General features: G+C 43.4%; 1 protein-coding gene across 12 annotated transcripts in view; it reads right to left on the bottom strand.

The window, feature by feature from the left end:
• ncor1 (nuclear receptor corepressor 1) overlaps positions 1 to 26934 on the bottom strand; it is a 404095-nt gene that overhangs the window by 53601 nt on the left and 323560 nt on the right. For 11 of the 12 annotated variants that reach the window (XM_041197143.1, XM_041197144.1, XM_041197133.1 and 8 more), the window contains 9 exons: positions 24345 to 24516; positions 18890 to 19030; positions 14124 to 14204; positions 13398 to 13639; positions 8429 to 8777; positions 8009 to 8230; positions 7213 to 7413; positions 6996 to 7136; positions 1274 to 1429 (listed from right to left, as the gene is read on the bottom strand). In XM_041197143.1, coding sequence (XP_041053077.1) covers positions 1274 to 1429; positions 6996 to 7136; positions 7213 to 7413; positions 8009 to 8230; positions 8429 to 8777; positions 13398 to 13639; positions 14124 to 14204; positions 18890 to 19030; positions 24345 to 24516 — 1705 coding nt within the window. The remainder of the gene's footprint in view (positions 1 to 1273; positions 1430 to 6995; positions 7137 to 7212; positions 7414 to 8008; positions 8231 to 8428; positions 8778 to 13397; positions 13640 to 14123; positions 14205 to 18889; positions 19031 to 24344; positions 24517 to 26934) is intronic. The other variant, XM_041197136.1, reaches the window with a different exon arrangement.

Genomic DNA, 26934 nt, shown 5'->3' with positions numbered 1-26934 from the left:
TGCCCCGGGATTAATCATACTCAGTCTGTGCCCCGGGATTAATCATACTCAGTCTGTGCCCCGGGATTAATCATACTCAGTCTGTGCCCCGGGATTGATCATACTCAGTCTGTGCCTTGGGATTAATCATACTCAGTCTGTGCCTTGGGATTAATCATACTCAGTCTGTGCCCCGGGATTGATCATACTCAGTCTGTGCCCCGGGATTGATCATACTCAGTCTGTGCCCCGGGATTGATCATACTCAGTCTGTGCCCCAGGTTAATCATACTCAGTCAGTGCCTTGGGATTAATCATACTCAATCTGTGCCCCGGGTGAATCATACTCAGTCTGTACCCCAGGTTAATCATACTCAGTCTGTGCCCCGGGTTAATCATACTCGGTCTGTGCCCCGGGATTAATCATACTCAGTCTGTGCCTTGGGATTAATCATACTCAGTCTGTGCCTTGGGATTAATCATACTCAGTCTGTGCCTTGGGATTAATCATGCTCGGTCTGTGCCCTGGGATTAATCATACTCAGTCTGTGCCTTGGGATTAATCATACTCAGTCAGTGACTTGGGATTAATCATGCTCGGTCTGTGCCCCGGGATTAATCATACTCAGTCTGTGCCCCGGGATTAATCATACTCAGTCTGTGCCCCGGGATTGATCATACTCAGTCTGTGCCTTGGGATTAATCATACTCAGTCTGTGCCTTGGGATTAATCATACTCAGTCTGTGCCCCGGGATTGATCATACTCAGTCTGTGCCCCGGGATTGATCATACTCAGTCTGTGCCCCGGGATTGATCATACTCAGTCTGTGCCTTGGGATTAATCATACTCAGTCTGTGCCCCGGGGTTAATCATTCTCGGTCCGTGCCCCGGGGTTAAATACAAACAGAGAAAACCAGAAAATGTGGGAGGACAAAAGAACAGATCCAGGTGCAGAATCCCAGCCATTCCTGATTTCACTGTCCCACAATAACATGTAGAATGAGAATGTGGCTGGGATTTTTTCTGGTCGATGCGTCACATTGAGCTGAGAGCTGACTATGCTGCCAAGGTGCTGCTGCTTCTTTCATTTAATAAAAGGATCAAGGACTGGATTGGGGGCCAGAATACAGGCAGTGTACTTTGTCTCAACAGGCCCTGTATCAACATTCAAGAGTTACTCCAGAGGCACTTGGCTGCCCTATTTACTGTTCAGTTGTCGCTGCTAAATTAATTGTCTCATTTTGCTGAATACACATATGCAGGGCTCCCAAAGCTAGAAGGCAATTACTCACCTGCTCTAAGGTAAGACAGGTCACAAGTCGTTACGGCCAATCTCTCCCGTTCCCTCTGTTCCCGCTCCCTCTGTTCTCTCTCTCGCTCCCTCTCACGCTCTTTCTCCCTCTCACGCTCAGCATTGGCTGCAGAAGCAGACATATGTGCAGGGTGACCTGCAGGAAAGAAAACAAACACAAACATTGAAATTTACATTCTTGCCATTTGCGGAATTTAATAGCAGAAAAATTGGACTAAACTTTCCGTAACAGGTAGCCTTCTCCTTTCATCAGTCTTTGCTATCTAAGGACAGAAGGCTAGTTCATTTCAGCTGCCTGGCCCATTCCTCTTACCAGTACACGTACACTCTTTCCCATCATGAGCTCTAAATCATTAATTTATTCTCTAACTTTAGGCTCCGCAAAGTTTCTCTCTGGATTTAAGAATAATAAGACAAAAACTAGAATACTCAGCTAACCATCCGTCAACTTTATCCACCTGTTCCATATCTATGTGACACTTATGGTCCCAGTGGATATGATCTTTTATATTTAATTATTCAACATTTCAATTTCCATTCCATATATTTCTCCAGCTGTTTTTTTGATACAGGATTAATGAATGTGCAGAGACTCTACTCCTCAGTTTGGGAGTAAGGGGAGCGAAGGGGAGATCTCTTCTACTTTCTAGTGTCGTTGAGGATTCTCAATTTTATCTCCTGGTTCTGACTCACCAAACACCATCCATGCCTCTGGTATTTCCAGATGCGATTGTTTAAACTCCCTTATGGGATTCCCACCTGCCAACTTCCAACTTGTATAAACTCTGCACTGTCCTCTCCAAAGCCTGGTAGCCTATGCTGGCTCTTTGTTCTCCAACACATTCCACAAATGCCTTCTAACCCTTGCCCAACCCTTTGTCACGATCCTTGCTGTGCATCCACTATTCAAACAGGTAACACTCTGTGGCTGAGTACAGAATTCCCTTTTTCTCCCATGTCCAATATTCTTGGAGCTCATATCACCCACTAGCTATCTTGTGACTGTGCACGTATAAGGCATTGGGGCCCCAGCGCAGGTTCTCCTGGTACATGTGAAAGAGCTGACTAAATGATCAGATAATAACAATCTCCATAACTTCATTCGCTGGTACCGTGAACCGGTTAAACTGAAAGTGAAAGCTCATTATGATACAAAATTACCAATGGAAGAAAGTAACTCATGATGCAAAACAAGTGCCCCACAAGCGAAATCAGAAACAGCTTTTAAAAAATGTCTTTGCTCTTGGGAACTGCTGGCATTTTTCATCCATCCTTAGTTACCTGAGAAGTTGATTGTGGTGGTGTACCTTCTCCTTGAACTACTGCAGCCTGCATGTTGAAGGTGCCCTCACAGTGCTGATGGATAGGAAATTCCAGGATATTGACCCAGTGGCAACGAATGACTGGTGATATATATCCAAGTTAGAATTGGGTAAGACTTAAAGAGGAACTGGGAGGTGAAGGAGAGCAAAGTCCTGTTAAAGTTAGCGTGGTGAGTGAGTGCAGTGCTTCCTGTAAGTCATACAATCTGCAGCTATGTTGTGCCAGTGGTGGAGTGGATGGATATAGAATCCAGGGGCATCAATCCAGAAAACAGTTTTTTTTCTGAATGGTATTGTGTTGTTACAGCTATGCCCAGCAAAGCAATTGGTGAATATTCCTGCATACTCCTGACTTGGGCCTTGCAGACAGTGGAGTGGCTTCGAAGGGTCAGGAGGTGAGCCACTCACATCAGCACATTCTAAGTGATTGCCCCTGCTCTTTAACAGCGGAACCTCTCTCCTTCCCTCATATTCTCTTCCCGTTACAATCTACAGATTTTCAAAAGCTTGCTGCTGAAACTGCAGCCCGCCCTCCCCTTTACAAAGTCATGTCTTTTACTCTTTTCAACCATGGTGGTGCCCTGCACAAAGGGTTGTGGCCTCTCAATTTAAACCAGAGACTGAATGCTAGCTTTCCCTGTGGAGAACTGAACAATGGTTCAGTTTAGGTGTTGAGTATGAGGGGGTTTACTATTGATGCATCTCAGCAACAGCTATGCTTATTAATCGGTGTGTATACAATATAAGAACATAACATAAGAAATAGGAGCAGGAGTAGGCCATTCATCACCTCAAGCCTGCCCCACCATTCAATAAGATCATGGCTGATCTGCCCCAGGCCTCAACTCCTATTTCGTGCCAGCTCCTCATACCTCTCAACTCCCCCATATTTCAAAAATCTATCTACCTCCTTTTTAAATACTTTCAGTAATCTAGCCTCCACAATTCTCTGGGGTAGAGAATTCCAGACATTTACTACCCTGAGAGAAGAAATTCCTTCGCATCTCAGTTTTAAATGAGTGCCCCCTTATTCTGTAAATATGTCTCCTAGTTTGAGATTCTCCCACTAATGGAAACATCTTCTCAACATCTACCCTGTCAAGCCTGCTCAGAATCTTGTGCTTATCAGTAAGATCACCCTTCATTCTTCTAAACTCTAATGAATAAAGGCCTAACCTGTTTAGCCGTTCTTGATAAGTCAACCCCTTTGTCCCAGGAATCAGCCAAGTGAATTTCTTTTGAATTGCCTCCAATGCCAGTACATCCTTTATTAAATACGGGGACAAAAACTGTACACAGTACTCCAGGTGCAGCCTCACCAACACCCTGTACAGTTGTAACAAGACTTCCCTATTTTTAAACTCCAGCCCCCTAGCAATACAGGCCAAAATTCCATTTAGCTTCTTAATTACTTGCTGCACCTGCATGCAACTTTTTGTGTTTCATGCACAACAACACCCAGATCCCTCTGTGCTGCACCTTTTTGGAGTCTCTCTCCATTTAAATAATAGTCTGCCTTTTGATTCTTCCTGCCAAACTGCATGAGCTCATACTTTCAATCTGTCAAGTTTTTTCCCCACTCACTCAACCTGTATCCCCTTGCAGATTCCTTATGCCCTCATCACAACATGCCCTCCCACCTATTTTTGGATAGTCAGCAAATTAGGATACATTACACTCTGCCCCCTCCTCCAAGTCATTAATATAGGTAATAAATAATTGAGACCCTAGGACTGATCCTTGTAGCACTCCATTAGTTACATCTTTCCAACCTGAAAAAGACCCATTAATCCTGACTCTCTGTCTTCTGTGTGTTAACCAATCCTCAATCCATGCTAATACATTACTCCCAATACCGTGAGCTCCTATCTTGTGCAATAACCTCTTATGTGGCGCCTTATTGAATGCCTTCTGGAAAGCCAAATACACAACATTTACCGGTTCCCCTTTATCGACTCTGTTTGTTATATCCTCAAAGAACTCTAGCAAATTTGTCAAACATGACTTCCCTTTCACAAAACCATGTTGACTCTGTTTGATTGTGTTAAGCTTTTCTAAATGTCCTGCTATTTTTTTTACTTAATAATGGACTCTAGCATTTTCCCAACTACAGATGTTAGGCTGACTGGCCTATAGTTTTTTGCTTTTTGTCTCCCTCCCTTCTTGAACAGGGGCATCAAATTAGCGGGTTTCCAATCCGCTGGGACCCTCCTGGAATCCAGTGAGTTCTGGAATATTTCGACCAATGCCTCCACTATCTCTGCAGCCATTTCCTTTAAAACCCTTGGATGCAGGCCATCAGGTCCTGGCGACTTGTCTGCCTTTAGTCCCATTAGTTTGTAAAATACTTTGTCCCTCGTGATAAAGACTGTTACAAGATCTTCCCTCTCGTTAGCTACTTGCTTATCTGATATCTTTGGAATGTTTATAGTGTCCTCCACCTTGAAGACCGATGCAAAACATTGCTTTAAATTATCTGCCATTTCCCTGTTCCCCGTAATCAATTCTCCAGTCGCATCCTTCATGGGTCCCATGCTCACTTAAGCTACTCCCCTTTTTTATATACCCGCAGAAGCTCTTTCTGTTTGTTTTTATATTTCATAATCAATTTTCTCCCTCTTTATTAGCTTTTTAGTCATCCGCTGCTGGCTCCTAAAAAATTCCCAATCCTCTGGCCTACCATTAGTTTTTGCTGCTTTGTATGCCTTGGTTTTTGATTGGATACTCTCCTTGATTGCCTTTGTTAACCACGGGTGGTTCATCCTTCTCATTGAGTCCTTCTTTTTGACCGGGATAAATTTTTGAGCATTATGAAATATCTGCTTAAATGTCCGCCACTGCTCATCCACTGACCTTCCCCTTAGTCTATTTTCCCAGCCTGCTTAAGACAACTCTTTCATCATACCTTTGTAATTGCCCTTATTTAAGTTGAGGACACAGGTTTGCAACTTACTTACCCTCAAACTGAATTTGAAATTCTACCATGTTGTGATTGCTACCCCCTGGAGGGTCCTTAACTACAAGATCTCTTATTAATCCCAGTTCACTACATATTACTAGATCTAAAATAGCCTGTTCCTGGGTAGGTTCTGCAACATATTGCTCTAAGAAACAATCCCTGATGCACTCTACAAATTTGTCTTCCATGTTACCCCTGCTAATCTGATCTGTCCAGTCAATATGCAAATTAAAATCACCCATGACAATTGTAGTGCCCTTCTTACACACCTCCATTATTTCCCGATTCATACTTTGTCCTACAGTGGGGCAACATTTTGGGGGCCTATAGACGACTTCCACCTGTGACTTCTTTCCCTTGCTATTCCTTATTTCCACCCAAACTGATTCCACATCACGATCTATTGCACTCATATCACTACTCGCCACTGCACTGATACCTTCCTTTAGTAACAAAGCTACCTGACCTCCTTTTCCTTTTTGCCTGTTTTTCCGGAACGTCGAATACTCTTCAATATTGAGTTCCCAGTCTTGGTCACCCTGCAACCATGTCTCTGTAATACTATCAAGTCATTCATTTATTTCTATTCGTGTCATCAACTCATCTATCTTGTTACAAATGCTGCGTGCATTCAGATAAAGAGCCTTAAGTTTTGACTTTTACCATTATTACTCATTCTGGTTCTAATTTCTGCTGCACTCTTTGGCTTATAATTTCTGCCCCTTCCTGTCACACTTTGATTATCGTTCGCCTCTTCACTACCCTGCATCTCTGCTCTCTTGTTTCTTTTTGATTTTTTAAACTTCCCTTCAATTGAACTCTCCCCCCAACTAATTAGTTTAAAGTCCTATCTACAGCCCTAGTTATACGATTCACCAGGACACTGGTCCCAGCATGGTTCAAATGAAGCCCATAGCGATAGAACAGCTCTCCCTTTCCCCAGTACTGGTGCCAGTGCCCCATGAATCGAAACCCGTTTCTCCCACATCAATCTTTGGGCCACGCATTTACCTTTGTAATCTTATTTATCCTACGCCAATTTGCACGTGGCTCAGGTAGTAATCCAGAGATTATTACCTTTGTGGTTCTGCTTTTTAAATTTAGCCCCGAGCTGCTCGTAGTCCCTCAGCAGAACTTCTTTCCTAGTCCTACCTATGTCGTTGGTACCTACATGTACCACGACAACTGGATCCTTCCCCTCCCACTCCTAGTTCCTCTCCAGCCCAGAAGATATGTTCTTAACCTTGACACCAGCTAGGCAACACAGCCTTTGGGACTCTCTGTCTTTGCTGCATGTGTTTGTACAAGGTCAAATAATGCTAGGTGTTGTCATTGCTGTAATCATTGTTTTAATTTATATTGAATTCAGTCATAATTGGTTAAAAAAATTCTGTTAGTAAGGTTCCAAATGGTATTCTTACCTGGTGATATCGGGGAGTGGTTGTATCTGCCTGGGTAAGGGGCTTGGTTCCCTGGGATGTAGGTTATTCTGTCCATAGGAGGGGTACTGCTCCCACCTGGCACCAGTATTGTGTGCGACACTGGTCCCAATTCGATGATTGCTGTAATTCAGGCACTTTCATTAGTCCAGAATTCAAAACAAAGCTTCATTTAATGAACAAACAAACAGGATCTCACCTCTGGATCCAGCAGCATAGGGGACACCTAAAGGTTCTCGTGGCGACATTCCCCTGGTGCCGTCTGGCTTGGTGATAACTTGCATTTGTTGGGAAGTGATATAGTCATTGAGGATGGTCTGTCGTGTGTTCTCCATTGCATACAGCTGATAGTGATTTGAGTAACTGGGGTTAGGAGAAAGCTGCCGGGGAAACAGGTAAGCTGAAAGGAAAAGCAACGAGAACATCAGAACAAGGATACCATAGCTGCCTGCCACAGCCAGCAGCCTGTGTTCACTGATCAACACTCAAATGCAATTATATTGCTTTGGTTCCCTTAATCCTGTCATACAAAGATTGGACTGGGGGCAGGATAGCTATCAGAAGTATACTGTCCCTGTATAGTGCAGTCAAATCATTGAACTAATGTGGTCACACCTGCAATGACAGGAGTGTGAGGAGAATATAGCAACAGCTAGGCTAACCGGGACAGATACTATCACATGATATATAATGCACTTGAATAAACCATTGTAATCATAGACTGAAGACCCAGGAAAAGTCTGTATATGTTCTACTGAAACCCTGATCCTACCTAGGTCTGTGACGTAAATGTCATTTAGTGGCAATGCTGTTGTGATATCTCTCAGTATGATGCTGTGCTTTCAAGAAAATAAAAAAATTCAAGACAAAAGTGAGGATAATCCTAATCATTGCTGACCGTTATCCATTTGAGGTGATCTTCGATAAAAATACACACAAGGGCAGATATGGAACATTACTAGTACTTTCCAGCTCCCATCATCAAATACCCTTACCTGGGTCTAATGCTCGATGGAAAGCCATCGTCTGCTCGAAGGGGTGAGGAACATGGCTTCTATATTCAGGGTTCCCTCGTCCATGTAGAGAGTCGTAAGGGCTAAGAGTTGCAGATGGGTCCACCACAGAGACTGGGGACTTAACAGACATGTTCTCTCTCTGTGCTGGAACCAGCGTGGTCTTCCTTTCATGGCCAGTCGACTTCCCTGAAGTCATAACACCTGCGATCACAGGACATAAGGGCTTATATGCATCAGCAGTAAGGCCAGTGCTGAGATGTTACTGCACTTAGTTAATTTACAAGCCACATAATCTTATATTACTTATTTGTACAACATTGGCCTTCAGAAATAATCACAGGACATCCTTATTGTTTTTACTCCCAAATGGATCGAGCAGTGAAAGCCACACGAGTTTACCTTCTTGTGGTCTGCTGACCATTGGTGGGCCCCTGGGAATGAAGCCAGGATATCCCAGTGGGGTCCTCCTTGCATTGGGATCTTCATAGAGACCCGGACTCAGCTGAGATTTTGAAGCTTCGTGCATTGTTGACCTGAGCACGGAGGTTCCAGAACTGACCACCGCGCTGTGGCGGCCCCGTAACTGGTCAGCAGGCTTCATGTCTTCATACTTCCTTTCCACAACCTTCACGCCCTCCGAGATCATCTCCAGCTGGTGCATGGGGTGTGGGTGTTTGCTGGATGCTGTTATCAGAGACTTTACATCATGTTTAATAGCAGACTGGCTCTCGTGCTTCACTGGGGTTCCCTATAACAACACAAAATTAGTTATTTCAGGCACAGGATTCTTAAAATTGGGGACTTTGCTCTTACTCTTACTTTCTGTAGAAGACTGCCTGGCAGCATAGGAACATAGAACCATAGAAAAGTTAGTGCAGAAAGAGGCCATTCAGCCCATCATGTCTGTGCCAGCTAGAAAAAGTCAAAAAAGAAACTAGCCGCTCATTTTAATCCCATTTTCCAGCACCTGGTCTGTAGCCTTGCAGCTTACAGCACTTCAGATGCAGATCCAGGTACCTTTTAAATGGGTTGAGCATTTCAGCCTCAACCACCAACTTAGGCAGTGAATCCCAGATGCCCACCACCCGCTGGGTGAAAAAGTTTTTCCCGTGTCCCCTCTAATCCTTCTACCAATCACCTTAAATCTATGCCCCCTGGTAATTGACCCCTCAGCTAGGGGGAAACAAGTCTTTCCTGTCTACCCTATCTAGGCCCCTCATAATTTTGTACACTTCAATTAGGTCACACCTCAGCTTCCTCTGTTCTAAGGAAAACAATCCTCATCTATCCAATCTCTCCTCATAGCTGCAATTTTCAAGCCCTGGCAGCGATCTTGTAAATATCCTCTGTACTCTCTCCAGAACAATTAAGTCCTTCCTGTAATGTGGTGACCAAAACTGTACACAAAATTCCAGCTGTGGCCTAACCAGCATTTTATACAGTTCCATCATTACAGACCATTCAGCCCCACGAGCCTGCTCCACCATTCAACTAGATCATGGCAGATTATCTACCTCTGCCATTTTCCTGTGGAATCACCATATCCCTTAATATTATTCATATCTAGAAGTCTATCGATCTCTGTCCTGAACATACTTAGTGACAGCCCTCTGGGGTAGAGAAAACCAAAGATTCACTACCCACTGAGTGAAGAAATTCCTCCTCAACTCAGTCCTAAATGACCTGCCCCTTATTCTAAGACTGTGTCCCCTGGTTCTAGACTCCCCAGCCAGGGGAAACATCCTTTCTGCATCTACCCTGTCACGCCCGATAAGAATTCTGTAAGTTTCAATGAGATCACCTCTCATTCGTCTAAACTCTAGAGAATACAGGCCCAATCTCCTCAATCCATCCTCATAAAACAGTCCTGCCATCCCAGGAATTAGTCTGGTGAACCTCCGCTGCACTCCCTCTGGCACGTATATCCTTCCTTAGGTATGGAGTGGACTAGAACATGGCAGATGGAAAATAATGTGGAAAAATGAGAAGTTATCCAAATTGGTAGGGAAAACAGAAATGCAGAGTATTTCTTAAATGGGGAGAGATTGGGTTCTTGTTCATAAGTCACTTGAAAACTAACATGCAGGTGAAACAAGCAATTAGGAAGGCAAATGGTATGTTAGCCTTTATCGCAAGAGGATTTGAGTACAGGAGTAAAGAAGTCTTGCTACAATTATATAGGGCTTTGGTGAGACCACACCTGGAGTACTGTGTACAGTTTTGGTCTCCTTACCTAAGGAAGGATATAGAGGGAGTGCAATGAAGGTTCACCAAATTAATCCCTATGATCCTAAGGTAACCAAAATAATAATCCAGGTGCAGTCTAATCAAGGTTCTATACAAATGAAGCAAGGCTTCTTTACTCCTGTACTCAAATCCCCTCGCAATAAAGGCCAACATACCATTTACCTCCCTAATTGCTTGCTGCACCTGCATGTTAGCTTCCAGTGAATTATGAACAAGAACACCCAGGTTCCTTTTGGACATCAACACTTCCCAATCTCTCACCATTTTAAGAAATACTTTGCACCTCCGTTCCTCCTACCAAAGTTGATAACTTCATACCTTTTCATATTACATTCGATGTGCCATGTTTCTGCCCACTCACTAAGCCTGTCTAAATTCCCCTGAAGCTGCTTTACATCTTCCTCACAACTCACATTCCCATTTAGTTTTGTGTCATCCATGAATTTGGAAATATTACATTTGGTCCCCACATTCAAATCATTGATATAGATTGTGAACAGCTGGGGCCCAAGTACTAATCCTTGCGGTCCCCCATTAGTCACAGCCTGTCATCCTGAGAATGACCCATTTATCCCAATCCCGTTAACCAACCCTTAATCCATGCCAGTATATTACCCACTATCCGATGTGCTCTAATTTTGTTTACTAACCTCCTGTGTGAGACCTTATCGGATTACCAAGTTAATGCTTCTAAATTAATCATGCTTTCAAAAGTCTTAAAAATTGAATTTAAATTTACCATGGGAAGAATTTTCCCCCCGTCAGGGGGGAAGTGCAGGAGCAGGCGCGCCTCCGATCGGCGTTCCTGATTGGGGGCGTGCTGCCATTTTATGTGGTTGGGCCAATTAAGGCCCGCCCAGCGTGACTTCCGCCAGGAAGCACTAGGAAGCGCTATGCGCTCCCTGTGCAGGTTGGTGGCGGGGGGGGGGGGGTAGATTCCTCAGCCAAGAGTGCGCTCTTTCGCACATGCGAGCAAAAGAGCGCACTGATCTCCCTGAGGCTAAGTGCTGCCTCAGGGAGATCGGCGCCAAATTTAAAAATGATGCAGTTGCAAAAATAAAATTTCTCTGACATGTCCCCTCAGGTGACGCTGTCACGAGATGGGACACGTCCATCACTTTAAAGCATACATTTATTAAAATTTGAAAAACCCTTATGAAACCTCATCCCGTCCGTAAATGAGATTTCATGCTTTTTCTGAAGCCCGCCAGGGCTCCCGGCCTGCCTGCAACGTTAAGGTTGGACAGGCAGGTCCATTAGTTATCTCAATTACTTTTTAAATGGCCTCAGTAGGCCGTTGACAGGTCGGCTGGTGCGCAGCTGATTTGGCTGTGCCCCCACCGACCTAAAAATTGAAATGACGCGGGGTGATGTCAGGAGTTCCGCCCAACGTCATCCCGCGTCATTTTACGTGTCGGTGAACGGGCCCCGCCCCCCCACCCTAAAGATCCTGGTCCATGTCTGTCATTTACTGAAATAAATTCCACCCTCTCTAACTGAGTTAGAAAAGGCCTGAGGTCCCTTCCTTACTCTTTAGGACATTTGCTCCATGTAGGACATGGAATTGGACTCAACTTAAAATCTTTAAACAAGGATTTTAAACAAAGAACGTCCAGAAAGTGGGGTCAAATCACTGAGTCGCCACCTCCTTCAGTAAAACTCCTAGGAACAGGTCTGTGTAGATATGAACAACCGGACAAAAATAAAAGACCAAGGTCCATTCTGGTAATCACTGTGTACAAGGATAATGACAGAGTTGTTGACTAATCATAGCAAACAATTTGTACCCACTGGTCTACATTAGACCCAGATGGTATGATGCCACCTTGTGCATACCAGTTGTAGTTCAATGCACTGCGAGTTGCAGCTTGGTAATACCTACTGGCCGGTAAACAGAAGTGCCTGGTTTGCCATTTTGCTGGATGCAGTGCCTGTCAGCAGCATGCCTTCTCCTTGGCCATTTGCCAGCAGACCCAGCACCCAGGGGCTCTGCACTCCAATTCACACCCTGTTGCAATGTGTGTCACTTAGAAGTAACAAACACAAAGCACAGAATTTTCCAGAATTTAAACGTGTACAGTTAATCATTGGTATCTTAATCTATTCCTGGAGCAACTCAAGGAGACAGGAACTAAAACTACTCAGTGTCTTTCCCCCAGCAATGTCATCCTTCATTAAGAAATAACATGTATTTATATAAGCACCTTTCATATCCTCAAAATGCCCCCAAAGGCTTCACACCCAATTTGAAAATCAAGGTCCACAAGAAGGATGACAAGTAAATCTATTTTAGATGATCTTGGTTGAGGGATAAATACTGACCACAGCATCAGGGAGAATCGTCCTGCACTGTAAATAGTGCCGTGGGATACTATATTTAGCTGAGAGGGCAGTTAAAGTTTTGTTCTCATGTCCGGTAAGAAAGATGGCACCTCTGGCAGTGCAGCACTCCCCCAGTATTGACCCACCAACAGTGCAGCACTCCCTCAATACTGACCCTCCAACAGTACTGCCCCTCCCTCAGTACTGTCCCTCCGACAGTGCAGCACTCCCTTAGTACTGTCCCTCCGACAGTGCAGCATTCCCTCAGTACTGTCCCTCCGACAGTGCAGCATTCCTTCAGTACTGTCCCTCTGACAGTGCAGCATTCCCTCAGTACTGTCCTTCTGACAGTGCAGCATTCCCTCAGTACTGTTCCTCTGACAGTGCAGCATTCCCTCAGTACTGTCCTTCTGAGAGTGAAGCATTCCCTTAGTACTGTACCTCTGACAGTGCAGCACTCCCTCAGTACTGTCCCTCCAATAGTGCAGCTCTCCCTCAGTATTCACCATCCAACAGTGCAGCACTCGCTCAGTACTGACCCAGTGTCAGCTTGGATTATGGGCTGAAGTTCTGCAGTGGGGCTTGAAACTACATTCTTCTGAATCAGTGATACACACTAAGCCACAGCAACAACTTAAATAAACTGACCCAAGGACTGACTCCAGCAAATAGAGATCACAGGTCTGCAGATGTGTAGATCAGGATTATACAATACTTTTTGCAACTACATTTGTTTTATTAAAATATATAATAAATATAGGAATAAGATTTTGATAGATTGCAGAAAGGGAAGAGATACCTGAGATATAGATCCTTCCACGATCGACCGGCCGGTCTGTACCATTTCTGGGGTTTTGCGACTTTCTTGTCTTGGAATTTCATGGATTGAGCGACCCATTTCTTTAATGGTGGTAACTCCCTCGTAAGGTTTGCCTTTCGTGATGGACCCCTCGAAGGTTCGCAGTGGTGGGCTTTCCCGCTTAATCTGTTTACTGTACTTCATGCCTTCTTCAAAGGTCTCATTGGAGGCTCTTGGTGTACCTAACAGAACAGCATTACAAACAAGGAAACACCATAAATTTTTAAGTGAGTAGAAGGATTGTAAAGGCTAGTCAATGCTCTGAATTACTTTGGTGGGATAAAGGGCTCAGTGCAAATGCTCTGGGTCATCAGCATTTTAAACAGTGGTAAGGAACACATTGTATTTATTCCTGCAGTTTCTAAAGAACAAGATATGGCACTTAATGCATAAAATATAACCTGAATTATACTCGCAGCCACTGTTTGATAGCTTTCGCAAACAGAGAAAAATAATTGAATATAGAACAAAAAAAGTATTTTAAACAGGATCCTGTCATCTCAAGTCTTTTGTTCCGGATCCAGTCAAACTTCAACATATACAGTTTCATGAAGCAAGTACAGTTCAACACCTATAACCCACAATCCAAAAGCCATTTAGATATCTCAAGGTGCTCTGATCTGGTTGAAATCGATGTGCCTGACAGGAACTGAAGAGGAAGCTTACCCTGCATTATTGATCCTGATGGAACCGTCCTGTCTTTGGATTCTGATAAATGTGGGCTTTCCCTCGCACGACTGATGAGACCTGTATCAGGGAAACAGAGCTGATTTTCAATCACAGAATTTTAACAGCTCAGAAGGGGCCATTCGGTCCATTGTGTCTGCACCGGTTCTCCAAATGAGTATTATGATCAACTGCCATTGCCCTGCCTTTTCCCTGTACTCCTGCACATTGTTTCTATTCAAATAACCATCTAATGCCCTTTTGAATGCCTCGGTTGAACCTGCCTCCACCACACTTCCAAATAGTGCATTCTAGACCCGAACCACTCATTGTGTGAAAAAGTTTTTTTTCACATAACAATTGCTTCTTTTGCAAATCACTTTAAATCTATGCCCTCTCAATCTCGATTCTTTATGAGCGGGAACAGCTTCTCCCTATCTACTCTGTCCAGCCCCCTCATGATTTTGAGCAACTCTATCAAATCTCCTCTTAGCCTTCTCCTCTCCAAGGAGGACAGTCCCAACCTCTCCAATCTATCTTTGTAACTGAAGTTTCTCATCCCTGGAACCATTCTTGTAAACCTCTTCTACACTGTCTCCAATGTGTTACCATCTTTCCTATAATGTGGCGTCCAGAACTGTACACAATACTCCAGCTGAGGTCTAAAGAGTATTTTAAATAAATTCAGCATAACCTCCTTGCTGTTGTACTCCATCCCCCTATTAATAAAGCCCAGCATATTATATGTGTTATTAACTGCTCCCTTCGCTTGTCCTGCCACCTTCAATGCTCTATGCACATATACACCCAGGTCTTTCTGCTCCTGGACCCTCTTCAAAATTTCACCCCTTATTTATAATGTCTGTCCATGTTCTTCTGACCAAAATGCATCACCTCACGCTTCTCCGCATTGAACTTCATCTGCCACCTATCTGCCCATTCCACCAACTATGGCTTTTTAAAGTTCTACACTGTCCTCTTCCCAGTTTACAACACTCCCTATCTTTGTATCATCCGCAAACTTTGAAATTGTGCCCTGCACACCAAGACCTAGGTCATTAACATATACGAGGGAAACCAAGGGTTCCAATACCGATCTCTGGGGAACTCCAGTACAAACCTTCCTCCAGCCCGAAAAATATCCACTGGCCATTACTCTCTGCTTCCTATTCTTCAGCCAATTTTGTATCCACGTTGCCACTGTCCCTTTCATTCCATGAGCAATAACTTTTCTCAAGTCTGTTGTGTGGCATTGTATCAAATGCCTTTTGAAAGTCCATGTACACCACATCAGCAACATTACCCTCAATGACCTTTTCTGTTTCCTCTTCAAAAAAAGCAAGAAGTTAAACACAATTTTCCCTTTAGAAATCCATGCTGGCTCTTCCTTATCAACCCGTATTTTTCCACGTGACTACTAATTCTAACCCAAATAATTGTTTCTAGAATCCTGCTCATTGCTGAAGTTAAGCTGACTGATCTGTAATTGGGCTTATCCTTATAATCTTTTTTGTACAAGGGCGTAATGTCTGCAATTCTCCAGTCCTCTGGCTCCTCCTCTGAGTCTAGGGAAGACTGAAAAATTATGGCCAGTGCCCCTGCAATTTCTACTCTCCCTTCTTTCAATATCCACGGATGCATTCCGGTGCCTTGTCAACTTTAAATACTGACACGATACAACACTTCTTCCTTATCAATTTTGAACCCTTCTAGTGACAGAGTTTCCTTATCTGTCACCATGGCCGGGGTAACATCTACCTCCTTGGTAAAGATGGATGCAAAGTATTCATTTAATACCTCAGCCCCTTCGTCCATGTGTAAATTCCCTTTTAGGTCCCTAATTGGCCTTACTCCCCCTTTTACCACCCTTCTACTATTTATATGCCTATAGAAGACGTTGGGATTCCCCTTTATGCTGCCTGCCAGTCTTTTCTCATAATCCCTCTTCACTTCTCTAATATGCTTTTTCACCTTCCCCCTGAACCCTTTGTATTTTTCTTAGCCCTCAGTAGTATTTTCTACCTGACCCTTGTCATAAGTACACTTTTTCTTCTTTATCTTAATTTCTATCTCCTTTTTCATCCAGAGAGCTCTGGATTTGTCTGTCCTATCTTTCGCCTTTCGATGGAATATACCTTGACTGTGCCCAAAACAATTCTTTTTTGAAGGTAGCCCATTGTTCAGCTACAGTTTTTCCTGCCAATCTTTCATTCCAGTCTATCTGGCCCAGTTCTGTTCTTGCCCCATTGAAGTTGGCTCTCATCCAGTTAATTATTCTTACTCTGGATTGCCTATCGTCCTTTCTATCATCATCCTAAAACGTACAATACAATGATCACTGTCTCCTAAATGTTCCCCTACTGACACTTGATCTACTTGGCCTGCCTCATTTCCAAGAACTAGGTCCAACAATGGTCTTTTCTTGTTGCATTGGACACATAATGTTGTAGAAAATTTTCCTGAACACAATCTAGGAACTTTGGCCCCTCTCTGCCCTTTACACTACCAATGTTCCAGTCTACATCCGGGTGATTAAAGTCACCCATTATAATTACTCTATAATGCCTGCATCTCTCTGTAATTACCCTGCAGATTTGTTCTTCTACGTCCTTCTCACTAGTTGGCGGTCTATAGACTACACCGAGCAATGTAATTGTACCCTTTTTGTTCCTTAACTTTAGCCAAATTGATTCTGTCCTTGAACCCTCTGGGACATCCTCTTTCTCCAGCACTGCAATGCTCCACTTAACCAATACTGCCACCCCTCCTCCTTTCCTTCTTTCTTATCTTTTCTGAACACCTTGTACCTGGGAATATTTAGCACCCAGTTCTGCCCTTCCTTGAGCCAGGTCTCTGTTATTGCCACAACATTATATTTCCACATGGCAATCTGCGCTTGTAACTCCCCAATCTTATTTACTATACACCATGCATTCACATACATACCCTGGTTTAGATTTTGTTATTTTCTCCCTCACCCCAACTTCATCTATGAACTTACTATTCTCTATATTAGTGCAATCTGTCTCTCCCAGTATTTTGTGCACCCTGGTATTCCTCTCTAATATTCCTTCCTGGTTCTGACACCCCTGCCGAGTTTGTTTAAAGCCCTCCCAACAGCACTAGCAAAACGACCCGCAAAGAACTCAGTCCCAGCTCTGTTCAGGTGCAACCTGTCTGGCCTGTACAGGTTTCATCTCCCCAGAGACAGTCCCAGTGTCCCCTCCCTCCTGCACCAGCTTTCCAGCCACGCATTCACCTCTCTTATTCTCCTATTTCTGTACTCACTGGCACGTGGCACTGGGAGTAATCTGGAGATTGCTACGTTTGAGGTTCTGCTTGCTAATTTTACACCTAGCTCCCCAAATTCCGATTGCAGGAACACATTCCCTTCCTACATAAGTCATTGGTACCAATGTGGACCACGACCTCTGGCTGTTCACCCTCCCCCAGAAGAATGCCCTGCAGCCGTTCTGTGACATCCTTGACCCTGGCACCAGGGAAGCAGCATACCATCCTGGAGTCACATCTGCAGCCATAGAAACACCTGTCTCCTCCCCCAGCCAATGAATCCCCTATCACTATTTCTCTTTCTGTCTTCTGCCTCCCCTCCTGTACAGCTGAGCCACTCGTGGTGCCACAGCCTTGGATCTGACTGCACTCCTGAGGAACCAGCACCCTCACCAGCTTCCAAAACAGAAAACTGGTTTGTAAACGGGGCCCCAGGGCACTCCTGCACTACCTGCCTACCTCTCTTGGGCTGCCTGGTGGTCACCCATTCCCTCTCTGTCTCCAGGTCCTTAAGCTGTAGTTCGACCACCCCTCTGAATGTGCTATCCACGTAGCTCTCAGCTTCGTGGATGCACCACAGTGACTCCAGCCACTGCTCAAACTCTGAAATCTAGAGCTCAAGTTTCTGCAGCTGACAGCACTTCCTGCACATGTGGTCAGCTAGGACATTGGTAGCATCCATGACTTTGCACATATTACAGGAAACACATTCCACTCTACCGAGCTGCCCTGCCATGTCTTAACTCTACTTCCCTTATGTTAACTTTGTTCTACTTTGGATTATTTTATAATATTGGCCCTAAATTTCCCTTATACTTGGCGCTTCTCAGTTAAATCCAAGTATAGCAACTTATTTAAAAATATCACACTTCTCTAATTTACTCACCGGGTCCTACTTACCAAGGCCGCTGCTCTTGTTTTCTGCTACTAAATTATTACTGACATTTCTTTTTAAAGAAGAGACAACTAATTCCTCAATAGCTACAGTAGAAACATGGAATAAATCATTAACAAAAGACTAAGTAATTACAGGTCAAATGTAATGAAAGTTGCACCATTTCATGCATGTGGTTAAACTGCAAATCCAGGGAGTGAGCCTCTGTTCAGCAAATAGTTGAAATACCTCAACCCTCCCCAGTGGATAGAAGTTGATAGAACTGATCAAACGAGAACAGTTTTTGAAGCATTCTTTTTCAAACGGATCAGACCTATAATCCTAAGATTAAAACCTTGTGTGCAAGAGGGTAAAATACAATCTCCCCTGAAAGTGCCCAAAAGGTAACATATTGGATGGTTATTTGTGCTGGAGGCACATAGGAGCTTCAGTGAATTCTTTCTCCTCAGCCCTTTGATACTAGTTCCTGGAGACTGACACCATGGTCCAAAGTCAAGATACCTGATACAATTATGCAAATTAACAGAAAGGAAACTCTAGCTGAAATATCAGACAATGACACACACCCACACAGTCGTACCTTCATAAGGTGCAGACACTGAGGACTCACGCACTGGGACTCGACTTAATCCACTTTCCATTAGGTCATAGGTCCGCTTGACCCCGTGGACCTCATGGCCTGTTCTGGGACTCCTGGTTCCCTCTCGTATGTTTTTTATAGCTGGTGGAATGAAGAACAATTATAGAATTACTGCAAAAACAAAAATACCTGGAAAAACTCAGCAGGTCTGACAGCATCTGCGGAGTCTTTAACAGTGCAGGAGGCGGCCATTTGGTCCATCGAGTCTGCACTGGCTCTCTGAAAGAGCCTTTTATCTAGTCCCACTCCCCTGCAACCCTGCACGTTCTTTCGACAAGAACAAGTGACAGGAATATAAAGACTCGCAGGACACCTTATCACATCTCCAGCAGCTCCACAAAGAATTAATTATTCTGACGTACCATGACCTATATATGCAAATGTCATGCCATTTTGTACATGGTAAGATCCCATTGACAGCAAAGAGATGAATGCATCAGTTTTTTTAACTCGTCTGTGGGATACGAGCATCGTTGGTTAGGTCAGCATTTATTGTCCAACCCTAATTGTCCTTGAGAAGGTGGTGGTGAGCTGCCTTCTTGAACTGCTACAGTCCATGTGGCGTAGGTACACCCACAGTGCTGTTAAAGAGAGTTCCAGAATTTTGACCTAGCGACAGTGATATAGTTCCAAGTCAGGATGGTGTGTGGTTTGGAGGGGAACTTGCAGCTGGCCATGTCTGCTGCCCTTTTCCTTCTAGGTGTAGAGGTTGTGGGTTTGCAAGGTACTGTTGAAGAAGACTTAGCGAGTTGCTGCAGTGCATTTTGTAATGGTACACACTGCTGCCACTGTGTGGCAGTGGTGGAGAGAGAATGTTTAAGGTGGTGAATGGGAAGCTGATCAAACAGGCTGCTTTGTCCTGGATGGTGTCAAGGTTAAGTACTGTTGGAGCCATACTCATCCAGGCAAATGGTGAGTATTCAAAAAAAAAACTCCTGACTTGTGCCTTGTAGATGGTGGAAAGCAGTCAGGAGGTGAGTTACTCGCTGTAAAATCCAGTGGGCATGGTGTATCAATCTGGATGAGCGAGTAGCCAATGAACATGGAATGTCAGTCTGGAGTGTGTTACAAGTGAGATTTATATGTTTATTATGTTTTAGGACTATATCTTTTGGTTTGAAGCAGTGTTATAATTTACAATTGTATCTTTAAAATTTCAGATAAATGAAAGGGGTCACGTGACATATTCTGGAGTCTATCTGACAATAAACCTGGGTTAATTGTGAAAGATCAAAGGATCTGTGTGTGTACCTACACCACATGGACTGCAGCAGTTCAAGAAGGCAGCTCACCACCACCTTCTCATGGGCAACTAGGGATGGGCAACAAATGCTGCCCAAGCCAGCAAAGCCCACATCCGGTGAATGAATCAAAAAAAATTATTTTATTGAAATGAAGGTATTGGATGATTACACCTGGGGATAATGACAGCTGTTTCTAAGTCCACACTGAGAAGACCCTGAATTTCCTAAGATCCAGAAAGGTGCTACGGATATCAACTTGTAAACAGTTGCGCTGGGACCTGTCCCTTTGCTTCTAAGGTGAAAGGCAGTGGTGTTCAGAGATAGCTGAAGAACATTTGTACTTGGATACAAGGCTAATGTGTTTCCCATTGCTATGTAGAAAGGGATAGAGGAGGCTGTTTTGAGATCAGATTACAAGCTTCTCTATAAACCCAAAAATATCCAGAGGGGCAGCTTAAAGACCGAGTTTGTGAGGAGTTAGAACAAGGCTGGAGGGTTTTCTTAGCTGAAGCTAGAGGGAGAATCCCCAGAAAAGCTCTCACCGTGGAAGTTAGTATTGCTAATTCCAATGATTGCATATAAAGGTAGAATGAGCCTGAAGTGGTCTATTCTTCAGCCAGTTCCTTTCCCCCCTGGAGTGTTACAGCTGTACCCATTTATGGATGAGCCAATGCTCATCAGTTGTATTAACAATGCAATCGTCTTAACAATGTAATTATCAGTCAACATGATGATTGTAATCAGACCGTAACAATGTAATTGCTGATACATTGACAAGTATTGGGAAAGGGGAAAAAAACAGAAGTAAACCTTTGGGAGCTACGAAACACTTTGGATTGGTTCCAGGAGATTAGATGTCTACTTAAGAGACTGAGTAATATAACAAAATTGGGGTTTCCAGTTGCCATTGACATAGAAAGGGGCAAACTGTTCAGTAGTTTACAGTATAAGTTGCCTATGAAAAATAAATAGTTTAACTGATAGTGTTTGACATGTCATTCTTGTGGCTAATAACTGAAGATTTGAATTTCTCTTTAAACTATTATATGTTATAACTGTTATGTTATTTATCTGTTAACTGTTATAACTGTTTAAACTGACTCTTAACAAGTCAGTGAGCACCAATGGGCATGAAGTACCAAGAATGGGTCATGTGACAAAGCTGCTGGGTGAACACAATACATCAGAGAATTAAAGTTAGGCTCCTGGTACTTTTAAAAAAATCTTTCTAGGATGTGGGTGTCACTGACAAGGCCAGCATTTATTGTGCTTTCCTAATTGTCCTTGAGAAGATGGTGGCGAGCCGCTTTTTTGAACTGCTCCAGGTACACCCACAGTGCTGATGGGAGCGGGTTTCAAGATTTTGACCCAGCGACAGTGAAGGAACGGTGTTATGGCCACATCTGCTGTTAATAACTGCGCAAACCAAATCCCAGAGGGAAACTAGGCTTACGGGCCACTATGTTTTTTTTTGTATTCTGAAAAAGAGAAGACGGCATAACCAATCTCAGCAGTAAGGGGTCCAGTAACACTTTCGTGTTTTAAAAAAAAAATAAAAGTAGTTTTATTGACAAGAAAAGAAAACTTAAGCACACAAAATTACAGTTACACGATTAAGGTTAGTCTTACAAAACATTGCCCCAAAACTCTCTACTTGGTCAAAGCCGCAAGTAAATGCTTTCCAGGCAACACTCCCTTTTAAATAATTAAATATGAAATCCAGTAGTAGTACACAAGGCAAACTACTGTACCTTCAATAAAAGTGTACCACATGACCTTTACCCTCTTCCACTCTGTGATGGAATTCACTTCAGAATAAAACTGCTTGCTACAGCCCAAGAATTCTTTAGTTTGACTGGATGGGTGATTCAAACTGCATCCTCCCCTGTCCAGAGCTCTAGCTATTTCCAACAATAACAGCTCAACAGCTATCCACAATAACTCCAATATACTTTTTTTCCCTTTCATCTCAGTCCCATTATTCTCACACTCCTTTGAAACTCAAACCGTTCCAAATATAAGATCTTTCATGTTTCCATCTTGTCTTTGCTTTTGGGTCAATAAAAGATCATATCCCCACTACTTGTTACCTATGAATACCTACAAGATGCAAACATTTCCTTGTTACTTCTGACTCCCCTTTGATATTCAAACAACCCCTCAGCTTCTCTAAAAATGCAAATATTAGATATAACAAATTTTTTTGTACTAACACCTTCAATCTTTTCATGTTTCCAAACCCCCAGACAACCTGACTCCTGTCAAACTCTTGCCCAACTTAATTAAATCACACACACACAGACATTCAGCCTTGTTTACAGAATAACACAATATTACCCAAAATATATTTTAAAGATCCATTCACACAATGGCAAGATAGGTCCAAGTCAGGATGGTGTGTGGCAGAAGGGAACTTGTAGGTGGTGATGTTACCATGCACCTGTTGTCAACGTCCTTCTAGCTGGTAGAGGTTGTGGGTTTGGAAGGTGCTGTCGAAGCAGCCTTGGTGAGTTGCTGCAGTGCATCTTGTAGATGGTACACATTGTGGCAACTGTGCATCGGAGGTGGAGGAAGCGAATGATTAAGATAGTGGATGGGGTGCCAATCAAGCGGGCTGCTTTGCCCTGGATGGTGTCGAACTTCGAGTGTTGTTGGAGCTGCACTCATCCAGGCAGGTGGAGAGTATTCCATCACACTCCTGACTTGTGCCTTGTAGATTGTGGACGAGCTCTGGGGAGTCAGGAGGTGAGTTAGTCATTGCAGAATTCCCAGCCTCATATAAACAATTACTAAAGTCAAACAAAATGATTCAATTCATAGTGAATTACACAAGAAATATCAGATTAGTTCCACATAATGTGGTGAAAAATCTATGGAACGCATCCTTATGTTGGTGCAGTTTAACACTGAAGTAGATTAAAATGGTGACATTTCAATGATGTGGCAAAATATTATCATTTTGGCAGTGAAAGAGTCAAACAAATGAATGAATAGCAAAAATCCCCAAACGCCCAGCAAAATATTGTCTGGTATTCAATGACCCACAACTCTCCTTATTAGCGACAGCTTACCTTATATCTCAAACTCTATGCCCTTCCTTATTCTCTTCTACTTTCTATGCACCTGGCTGGGGCCACCACAACTGAAAAAATTTCAAAGATTTCCAGTTCCTCCTCCTTCACTGTACTGCAGCCACACATAGAAAAAAATGCTTCTTTCCATAGCAAGGCAAGCATAATACGTTCAATATTTTAAACTAATTTCCTGTTAATAGACATTTCCATTCCCTTTTAAAACAGTACTTCCAACTTATTCCTTCTCTGTCCTTTCAAGGAGCCTTGTCTACTGGACTTCTAATACCCTATCCATTAGTCTATTCTTCATCTGTTAATCTAGACGATGAATGTTGGTCAGCTATTGAACTGTTGGGGCATCATAGCCAAACCCAGTTCTATCCTTGCCTGATCTCTGCACATGTTCACCTTCCATAGGCTTACGGGGCAATGATTGGGAGCAGCAGCCATGGCTGATTTTCTCCTTCCTAATCCAGGGGAATTCAGACAGTGTAGAACCTCTACTGTTGTCCCAGGTAAGTTTAATTAACAGATGTTAGGAATGGGACTAAGGCATGAATTTATTAATGAACTATCAAGATTTCCAATTCCTCCTCTTCCTGTGCACTGCAGCCAAACATAGAAAAAATGCTTCTTTCCATAACCCACTCAAGGGAACCTTAGAGCTGCATCCACCTCTCCTAACATCTTAGAGCAATGTAGAATCAGGAGACTTTACATCCAAAAGCAAAATACTTGCTGGAAATTCTCAGCAGGTCCATTATCATCTAAGGAGGGAGGAAGAGAGTTAATGTTTCCGGTTGATGATCTTTCATCCCTCTCCTGGTTCTGATGAAAGGTCACGGACTTGAAACTTGAACTCCATTGCTCTCTCCACAGATACTGCCAGATCCATTAACTATTTGCAAATTTCAGGTCCAACCCATCTTACTTCCAATTGATGTTTCATGTGAGCAGAAGAATGTGACCTCAATCTAAAAGGATTGAATGTGGGGGAAGAGCTTGGAGGACAGCAAAACACTTTTAGAAACTTTTGTGTGAAGTCCAATGTGAGGAATAAAGAAATAGAGAACTTACTATCATATGAGAGTATATGGCCACTCTTACTTTCGTAGATGACATGGCCTTTTGATATTGCTTCTTCCCGGGACTGCTCAGGGCTGCCCGATTCCTCAGTGGCCAGTTTGCTGATTGCTCCTTTCAATAGTGTGTCGGCAGCAATACCCTGTTGTGACAGGCCCGGAGTGCCCTGCAAACAAAACACATGTTCATTTCATTCCCACTCAACTTTCTATCCCTTGAATTTCAATCATCAGCTCCTTTCAGTGCTCCAGGACTTCAGCTGAAGCTTGATGCAGTGCTCCTGCAGACTCTGCTGATCTCTAATGAACTTTACTGTGTGATTGGATCCAGTTTCCAAATTACCTGCCAGGGAGACAGAAAAATCCTGGGCTTGCACTTTCAATACTAAAAAGAAATGCATCGGGAGCATCACAGGCTTCCCATCCTTGCAATGCTAATGCTCCAGCCGCTGTTCTGGGAATGAGCAAAGCTTATTCTCTGACAGAAACCTAAAGAATGGACATTGGCCAGGATTAGATTTGGACAGAGGCTACACCTCCACTGTTGCACTCTGGCAATGCAAACTGCCGTTTATTTTTCTGCTGCCAGACCACAGATTATCAGACTATTCAATCTGATTTCACCAAGGCTCCTTAGACAGCACCTTCGAAACCCACGATTGCTACCATCTAGGCAGCAAACATGTGGGAACACCACCACCTGGAAGTTCCCCTCCAAGCCACTCACCATCCTGACTTGAAAATATATCGCCTTTCCTTCACTGTCGCTGGGTCAAGATCCTGGAACTCCCTCCGTAACAGCACTGTGGGTGTACCTACACCATAGGGACTACAGTGGTTTAAGAAGGCAGCTCACCACCACCTTCTCAAGGGCGATTGGGGATAGGCAATAAATGCTGGCCCAGCCAGTGGCACCCACATCCCATAAATGAATTTTAAAAACAGTGCCCTTAGTGGTATTTGGACTCATAATCTCTGGGTTGCTAGTCCGGTTATTGCAATTCAAGAAAGGACCCCACAAGTTTGTGATATCATCAGATTTCTGTCATTTGCTGGAGAGATAGTTTAAGTATGTTACATGTGTATTTGGGTGTGTTAGCAATAAGGTATATCTTTAAGTTTAAGTTTAATTTATATAATTTTTCTATTTGTGGGTTGAAAGGTGAAACCTGGGATCTAGTTTCATTTTTGAGCAGGTCCAAAGCTCTGTTTGTATAACTGCATTTCTAATGAGTTTTATGACTCTTGAAGGGGAATAAAACAAACACAAGAGTAGAGCAAAAACTGTGCTGTTGCCCAGCAACAGGAGCTCAGAGAGGAAAACCCACCCACACACACACACAAAGAAAACTGAATAAATCAATTTGAGTTTAGTTGAAGCCAGGACTCCAAAGAGACAGGACAGAAGAGGAAACTGCAGAAGCAGGTTCCAGACACTAAAGAAGAAAGTCCCAAAATCAAGGGGATTGGAACAGGGAAGATTCCAAGGGGACAGTCCAGTCAAAGGGCAAGGACAGGAATCTGTACAAGGTTCTGTTCTGTGGAAGTGAAAGTAAGGAGCAGGGACAAAGGCTCCAAGCTTCAGGCTTAAAGAGAAGAAAGCTGCAGGACACAGATTTAAAGCAATATAGGCTTGCAAGAAGTCAGAGAGACCAAGGAGGCAGCTGAAGGTCTGTAACTCTTTACTATGGGCATGTGAAGCAGTGGTGTACTGTTGGCATGGCTGAGCATTTGAGAGAAGAAGAGTTCGAAAGCGTGGAGGTGGACTCTTGTGGAAGGTGTCTGAGCGAAAGCGTTGCTTGAGAGAAGATTCCAGACCAAGTTCTTCAAGAATGGCGACTGGAAACCCTCGTGTGAAAGACGGAGTTCAGTGAGACCAGTTGGCTCACTGTGTGATAAGCGTCTGAGAAATCCATAGCATCTGTTTGGGCTGGCATCTGTCACTTGGTTTCAGAGGGTGGTGTGCCTGACCACAGGTCGCCTACTGGTTTACCTGGACTGTGTACTTACTGTGAACATTAGAGTATAAGATAACCTTTGTAACTTGTGTTATCCTTACAAATCTGTATATATCTGTAATGGTATAGTTGTGGGTGAAAGCATATTATAATATATTTCATCTTTTCTGGTTTAATAAATGTTTTATTCCTTTGTTAAAAGTTCATCAGCTGACTCCTGTGGCTCTGTTCGGTAGCCACTCTCCACGTATCTAAACAAAAAAATAAAAGTTAGGATCTATCAAGCCAGATTCCATCCTGGGATTTGGCTTGTCCAGTAGTAACATCAACTAGGATCATAACACATTGTGTTTGGGCCACAAGCACAGGCCCCCTTACAGTAACAGCACTATAGGACAGGGTATTTAGGAAGAAGCAAATGGGCCATCTAAGAAAGGTACCGCAATAATCATAGGTGACTTTAATCTATCTGTAGATTAGGTGAATCAAATTGGCAAAGTTAGCCTGGAAAATGTGTTCATAGAGTCTATGTGGGACAATTTCTTAGTGCAGCATGTTCCAGAGCCAACCAGGGAGCAGGCGACTCTTGCCCTGGTAATGTGCAATGAGATAGGATTAATCAATAAT

This window comes from Carcharodon carcharias, chromosome 10 (assembly GCF_017639515.1).
Source record: "Carcharodon carcharias isolate sCarCar2 chromosome 10, sCarCar2.pri, whole genome shotgun sequence".
Lineage (NCBI taxonomy): Eukaryota > Metazoa > Chordata > Chondrichthyes > Lamniformes > Lamnidae > Carcharodon > Carcharodon carcharias.
This window is presented reverse-complemented; position numbering and strand designations above follow the sequence as displayed.